The sequence below is a fragment of the Ictalurus punctatus genome, chromosome 22 (assembly GCF_001660625.3).
Source record: "Ictalurus punctatus breed USDA103 chromosome 22, Coco_2.0, whole genome shotgun sequence".
Taxonomy (NCBI): Eukaryota; Metazoa; Chordata; class Actinopteri; order Siluriformes; family Ictaluridae; genus Ictalurus; species Ictalurus punctatus.
The window spans coordinates 16,982,729-16,990,821 of NC_030437.2; the positions used below are offsets into that span (position 1 = coordinate 16,982,729).

The following is an 8,093-nucleotide window of genomic DNA, read 5'->3' on the forward strand; positions in this document are numbered from 1 at the left end:
TTCTTTTATTTCGTTTATATCAGACACTCAGACAGGATTCCCCTTTTGTCACACAAATACGATGACACGCAGACGTCATATTGTTGCACATTCATACCTATTTTAATGATGGCTTGGGAAAACACATGACGCATATGATAATATTTTGTAATTTCGTACCATGTAGTCAGGCAGTGATGTTAGGTGAGGAGGACTGGGGTGCAGTCGGTGTTCCAGTTCATCCCAAAGGTTGAAAGGTCCAGTGGGGTTGAGGTCAGGGCTCTGTGCAGGACACTCGAGTTCTTCCACTCCAACTTTGGCAAACCATGTCTTCATGGAGCTCGCTTTGTGCATCGTCATGCTGGAACAGGTTTGAGCCTCTTAGTTTCAGTGAATGGAATTTGTAATGCTCTAGCATACAAAGACATTCTATACAGTTGTGTGCTTCCAACGTTTTTGGCAACCGTTTGGGGAAGAACCACATATAGATGTGATGGTCAGGTGTCCACATACTTTTGGCCAGGTAGTGTATCTCAATCACGAGTAAAGTTCTACTGTAGCATTTTAAAATCTGCTCGTATCCAAACGTGAAAAAAGGACCAGCTTGCATTTAAAGGTTTGATTCTGGCATTGCGGCAGGTTTTGACAGCTGGTATCGGATCACAAACTGCATTGATCAAGCTCATATCTGTTTCAATATGGAACATACTGTATCGATCCAACAACTTGATCAAAGGATGGCATTCGCTGTGTGAGGAAAAGCTAGAACAGTTTAACACAGCTTCAGGCAGAAATGTATTGATGTCCAAGACAGAAAATCCTTGCTGGCTAAATGAGATTTGCTCACACAGTGAATGTCACACTTTGATCAAGTTGTTGGATATCTACATGCCAGAGCTAAATGGACATGCGCCTAATCTAATGTATTCACATACTGTGGCTAGCAAGGATTTAGCCATCTTTATGCAGAAATATATTGCTGAAATGTATGTATTATTTCTTAAAGCTGAGGTATATGCAGAAAAACCCAATTTTAGCCAAAACCTGATTTATTTATTTATTTATTTATTTATTTATTTATTTATTTAAGTCTTTAATATATATGTGCAGTATGTTATAATGTAATAACGAACTGTTTTATTTTATTGCGATTGGGTTTCATTTGTTTTATTTATTTATTTATTTTTTAATATAAGCACAAACCGCTCCTTTAACCCTAGCCTTAACCTTTATAATGTGCAGTATGTGACATGAGACATGCGGATTGTTATGAGTTTGCCATACGGTGTCTCCACATAAAGATCAATTTAGCATGTGCATTTGCATTTCCTGGAGCCTTAAAATCATTTGGAAACGAAAATGAATGCGACTGAAAGGCAGGTATTAAAAGAGCATTTCTGCCATTTGAAGAAATAAATAAATAAATAAATAAATAAATAAATAAATAAATAAATAAAACCGTTATTCCTATATAATATTTGATTAAATCTTCTTGAAAGTATGTCTCAGAATCTCAAAGCAATGAGAAATGCATAATTATGCATAATAATTGAACACATTATTGCATTCTTAAGACCGTATCACAACAAAGAGTCCTAAACTACATATGACTAAGGCTACTTTTGTTGCAGATTTTTTTTTTTTTCTAAACTTCCTTTTTTTTAAATTTTTTTTTTTTTTATGTTGCACAATTTTTTTTTATCTTGCACACTGACACTATTCACACAGTCTTTAGCACAAAACAAAAGCTGTCAGTTCTATTCGAAATATTCTGTTTATCAAACCATTTGTACAGCAGGCACGGAGGCGGGATTTCCAGTGTTATGAGTGAGAGTATGTACCGTATACGTGCTGAGGCTGCGTCCGTTTACGGTCGCTTCTGTATGAATTTGTACAAATGTCACTGAGAGCGTTTCATATAGAAGACGGATGGGTGCGGGAACATGGACGGATATGAAAACAGCACTATTGTAGAAACAGCCGGGTCAAATCTAAACACTGCGGTTTTTCTATACCAATAACTGATGATACAATCACTGAGACCTGAAAAGAAAAGAAAAGAAAAGAAAAAAAAACACATCGAGGGAAATACAGCAAGGGAGTCTAGTTCATTTCTCTGTCCAAAATCCAACGCCTTAGGTTAATCGGGTTGATTTTGAAACCGTTGCACGCTGATATTTTATTCATTAAACTTCTGATCACGTTTATCGATATTCCAAATGGCGCTTCTTCTCCAAATACTTCTTTTCTTCTCTCCAAATAATTCTTATAGTTTAAGATAGTTTAAGATAGTTTAGGTGCACACTGGCTTAGTGGTTAGCATGTTCGCCTCACACCTCCAGGGTCTGGGGTTCGATTCCCACCGCGCCCCTGTGTGTGCGGAGTTTGCATGTTCTCCCCGTGCTGCGGGGGTTTCCTCCCCCAGTCCAAAGACATGCATGGTAGGCTGATTGGTGTGTCCGTAGTGTCCGTAGTGTGTGTATGTGATTGTGCCCTATGATGGATTGGCACCCTGTCCAGGGTGTACCCTGCCTTGTGCCCGATGCTCCCTGGGACAGGCTCCAGGTTCCCTGTGACCCTGAAAAGGATAAGAGGTATGGACAGATGGATAAATTATTAATATACCACAGTGCTGCTGAATGCTCGGTTCTGATTGGTCAGCAGGACACCTTCAGGCCTGTGTAAAACCCTACAGAGGGACTTGTATAGAGGACGCTACACATAACTGGATTAAAAAACTAGTGGCGAAGTTTTCTGTCAGGACATGTTTATTTAGCCTTTTCTGAAAGGCGTATCTTTGTTAAACTTTTTTTTTTTTCACAAACACAACACAGGTTTATCCAGGTGTTTGCAACTGATTGATATCTATGAGAGCAGAGTATTTTTGCGAATTTTTTTTTCATTCAAAAAAAAGTTTAAACAATAAAAGACAAATTTTTCACAACGTTCTTTACTCATATTTACAGAGGGTGCCAATATCAGTGGAGGGCACTGTACACGAACCCCCCCCCCAAAAAAAAAAAACCAAAACAATTCCATATGTTAAAAGCGCTTGGGGCGGACACGTACTTCACGAAAGCCACATATTTCATAATTACGATCCCGAAAATATAACTTGCGAGTAGTCGACGATCCGTAATGCATATACTGTGTGACCATTTTAAGAAAAAGTGCAAATTAAATGAGAATATATACATACCGTATAGAACGGTAATATTTTCGAATCACTGTGTCATGTGATTTTAATATAGGTCTCTCATTTTAACATCTCTTACAACCGATATTAAACATCATACCGTTTAGACACTCATATTTACTCTTCTTTTTTTTTTTTTGTCTCTGTGATTTTTGTCTCCTCAGAGATTCGGGAAGCGTTTAAGGTGTTTGATCGTGATGGGAACGGCTTTATCTCTAAGCAGGAGCTGGGCATGGCCATGCGCTCTCTGGGGTATATGCCCAACGAGGTGGAACTGGAGGTCATCATCCAGAGACTGGACATGGACGGTGAGGACAACAACAAACACGACCAAAACGTCCTGTTACACTACAGTAAATGAAATGTCCGTTAAGTTCTTCCCATTTATAAACAGGCAAGAGGTTGGAAAGAGTACATACGACATTGATTTTGTAGTAAAAAGTACTGCTACTAGTCATAATTCACATAAACGTGAAAGTCAAAATGACTGGAGTAAAAGTAAATAAAGTAGTCTGGTGAAAAACTATTCGAGTAATTACTTTACAAATGATGTTTTCACATGTTGACAGGTCTAATCCGGAAATGTTCGTGATTTTTTATTTTTTTTTAATCCTGTTTCCAGACGTCATACACTTTAGGATGTCATTTTATTATTCCGCTCTTCCTGCGTATAAACAAACCCCACGCGAACATTTACACGCGCAAATGCTGAACGCATCTTTAATCACATTTCACCTTTAATTCCTTCAGTCCTGCAGGTTGTAGAGCAGAAGTCCGACCCACACGCTAAAAATTAGTGCCAGGAGAATTCAATTAACAATTTTTTAATTAAATTCTGCTCAAACATCTCTTCGTCTCTCTCTCTCTCTCTCTCTCGGTCTCATTCACTCTCTCTCTCTTTAAGGAGACGGCCAAGTGGACTTTGAGGAGTTTGTGACACTCCTGGGGCCAAAGATCTCCACGGCCGGGATGCCTGACAAGTTCAACGGCACAGATTTCGACTCCGTGTTCTGGAAGGTAATTACTAAGTGTCTTATTAAAACTGACACAAGGCACAGTTTTAATCACAGTTCCGCTCATGTGTGTGTGTGTGTGTGTGTGTGTGTGTGTCTCTCTCTCTCTCTCTCTCTCTCTCTCTCTCTCTCTCTCTCTCACACACACACACACACAATCCAAATCAGGAATGTATCCGCCCTCACACTCACTCCGCAATTTGGCATTCATCAAGCAGTCAAATAAAGGGGTGCCTCGTATTTGCATCTACGACTGTTTTCGTGTATTTTAATAATTTTATTTCTGGGCACACACTCTCACAGAGTCGGAGTTATCTTCTTAAGGTCAAGCAGCAGGTTTGAAATGGCTTAAGGGTTCTGCTTAAAGTTTCCTGTCACAGCTCTGTGCTGTAATGTCCTTGAGCAAAGCCCTAGACCCTCTGAAGCAGAAGGTCCTCCACACTTAACTGTCCACTGAGAGTTTAAAGGTCTCTCTGCTTGTATGTGTGTGTGTGTGTGTGTGTGTGAGACAGCTGTGCTTCTGTACCATTTCACGGATGTAATAAAGTATCTGCATGCTCTCTCACAGCTCTTATTAGTAAGACGTGGATATGTGCAATAGGAAGCAGCACACCCGATCAGAACGTGTTGTAATAACCTTATGTGAACAAAAATCTGTCACTTGACTCAGGTATTACATCCAACTGACGTTAAAACCTTCACGAAAAAGAAAAGTGTATAAATCTGAGCTGATGTCAGTTGTTACGAAGGGCTTATCCGGCTGTCATGTAACCCTATGAAGTAAAATGGTCGTTTCTTTTTGTTTTACAGTGCGACATGCAGAAGCTCACCGTGGACGAGCTGAAGCGTCTCCTTTACGAGACGTTCTGCGATCACCTGACCATGAAAGACATCGAGACCATCATCATGACGGAGGAGAACCACATCGAGAACCCCGAGGACTGCCAAGTGGACATCGACTGTAAGAAGTCCTCTTTTCTGAGCTGCTTGATGTGATGCTGAGGCGAATTCCACATTTCTGTCTTTGATCATTTTGTGATTTCTGTCTGAGTTCATCTGTTTATAACCCACACCACTGTTCGAAAACCCCGGTAGTCATTTTCTCTACTCTGTGCTTTGCTTTTTGTCTTCCGTCCTTCTTTACTGTCTCTACTCAGCGGAGAGTCCGACACAGCAGGTGAAACAGACGTGCGTAAGGAAGAGTCTGATCTGCGCCTTCGCCATCGCTTTCATCATCAGTGTTATGCTCATCGCGGCCAATCAGGTGCTCCGCAGTGGCATGAAATAACGTTGGCGTTCAATCACAAACCCGGGAACATTCTACACTGACTGAAAGCAACACTGTAAACGAAACAAAACGAAATACACCGCCACAAGAAGCGACAAACTGAGTCCAACTAAACCACCTGGCAGTACTGTGATTTAATTTGTAATTCATTCAATTGCAAATTTGTAATAAGTACTGAATGGAATCTATTATAAACAGACCTACAACTGAAGGAGAGAAAAAAAAAAGTAAAAAAAAAAAAAAAAAAGTGTTTGATTCGGATCCACGTCCTGATCAGGTCATGCGACTAAAGAAACTCTACTTTCTCACTGGCCTTGATGTCCAAGATGCATGGAAACCTCCAACCCAGGACCCTCCTCCTCCTCCTCCTCCAGTGCATGAAGTGATGAAGTGATGCATGGACTTCCAGTAGTCTTATAGCATCTGTCGTTTTATCTGTATGCCAGCGGAGGAGTCGAGGATATCATCTTTAGATTGGAAATATACCCTCTATACAGCGTGTTGGTCCATGTGCATGACTACAAGGGCTGTTCAGGATATGCTCATGTTGTAATGTGTGTGTGTGTTACGTGTTGTTTATCAGTTTCCGTGCTTTCTTACCTGTTGCACTGAGCACACTGTAGTAATATTTCACACTGCCAAAGGGGGGCGCAACAGCCCTGAAGTGTTGTTGTGGTGATGTATTGAGGTTCTGTATTTCTTTGGAACTGGGAACCGGAAGTTGACGACCCTTGAGATCTAACATCTTTGTATGACTAGCTCCTTCGATATTGGCTGTAGCTCCTGTGGTGTATTTAGACTCGAATGTCTCCGTTGGTCTTGACAATTATTTCTGGACGAATCGGTTTGGGTGGGGTCATATCGGAAGTAGGTGACGTCCAGTAATGTTGTGTCTCCATCTCCGGTAGGAAGTTACCTGACACCCCCCCCCCGTAGGAAGAAGGGTTAGAACAGCAGGAAGTTAATTATCTAGTCCCAAGGGTGACGTCAATGTGATGCAGCTAAATAATTGCACAGTAAAGATAATTTTGATCAATTATAATGAATTTAGTTTTTTTTTTTAATTGGACTTGGAATTGGCGAAGCCACGTGAAAAAACGAGTCAATAAAAAAAAATACTGAGAAAATACACGCACAACGATAAACGTTTGACTTTATCATACCTACCAGATTTTCTAGCACCGGCACTTTTCCCGACGCGATGCCACTACCTAACATTACGCAGTCTGACACACCCACGTCAGATGGAAAGCATTGCAAATCTTTAGTAAATTGTTTTTCCGTTTATATCCCACGTTAACACTGACTTTAAAAGACGAAAACAGTGTACATGTTCCCAAAATAACACAAAGAAAATATAAGGTGAACAGAAAGATGAAAGATCAAGGTCAAGCTCAGGACTTCAAGGTGAACAGCAATATGTTTGATCTGACCAAGACGTGAAAGCAGCAGGATATAGAATGCTTTAAGAGTGTGTACATCTTCTCCTGCACTTACAAATGTGTGTATATATATATATATATATATATACACACACACACACACACACAATAAAAGAAATCACAATCTCAAGAGACGTTAACTGCAGGTTCTCCGTTTCTGGAAAATAAATAAATAAATAAAAAGCATGTCTGGTTCAAGAGACACTCTTTATGTTTGGCCAGAAGTGAAATTTAAAAGATTTGTGCTCTAAGATTGAAGTTTTGCACTGCCTAAAGCTATGAGGTTAGTGTTGCTTACAAGTAATGGAGACGTATACAGTAGCTACCAGTTTAGCCTTGGTACAGCCTGTGTTTAAATCATCACACACTTGTTTCGAATCATGTCAAGTTGTTTACTCTCTCAAACAGACTTGCTTATCTGTTAGTTATAATAAATAAATAAATAAATAAATAAATAAATAAATAAATAAATAAATGTACAAACTGACAAAACAGTCCATTGTGAAGCCGAATCACTTTCTTACTTACAGTATATTATTGTGTCGCTGAGGTTGACATGGCCCAAAATTTCTCAATCTTTTAGTAAAGATGTACTGTAGAATGTTTTCATAAGCCAAACTATACTAAAAAAAAAAATTCTTGCCAGATTTATTAAAGTATCTGTAACATTGATTTTCTTCGTACTCACTTTGCGTATATTGATGAATGCCAATCATACGTAAAATACCAAGCGCATCCATGATGGCTTATTTGCAGCTAGTGATGCCCACAAAACTCTGAAAATGCTGAAAATGACAAAATGGCGATTAAATAGTGAAAGAGCGCCTCCTAAATGTGTTGTGTGCTAAATCTTCCAGCAATACAGCTCAGCCACTGCAGCGCATCAGTTGCCATGCTCTTTCTACTTTCATAGGGTGCCATTTCTTTTGTCCTAATTGACTAGCTAGTCTTATTCATTTATGGCTTTCATTTCTTCATTAATATGAATTAATTAATTAAAAAAAATGTATCATATTTGTGTATGTGTAATCAAAAAAATAAAACTTGACAATGTTTATCTATCAATCTATCTTATATTTTAATTATATATATATATATATATATATATATATATATATATATATATATATATATATATATATATATATATATATATAAATAATATGTAAGATTAA

The 8,093-nt window shown here is 38.9% G+C and overlaps 1 protein-coding gene across 1 annotated transcript in view; it reads left to right on the forward strand.

Moving 5' to 3' along the window:
* LOC108255454 (calcium-binding protein 7) overlaps window positions 1–6,973 on the forward strand; it is a 30,081-nt gene extending 23,108 nt beyond the window's left edge. Inside the window, exons 2-5 of the mRNA XM_017451395.3 lie at window positions 3,340–3,483; window positions 4,080–4,192; window positions 4,999–5,149; window positions 5,346–6,973. Of these exons, the coding sequence (XP_017306884.1) occupies window positions 3,340–3,483; window positions 4,080–4,192; window positions 4,999–5,149; window positions 5,346–5,476 (539 nt within the window). The 3' untranslated portion in view covers window positions 5,477–6,973. The remainder of the gene's footprint in view (window positions 1–3,339; window positions 3,484–4,079; window positions 4,193–4,998; window positions 5,150–5,345) is intronic.
* The last annotated feature ends 1,120 nt before the right edge of the window (window positions 6,974–8,093 follow it).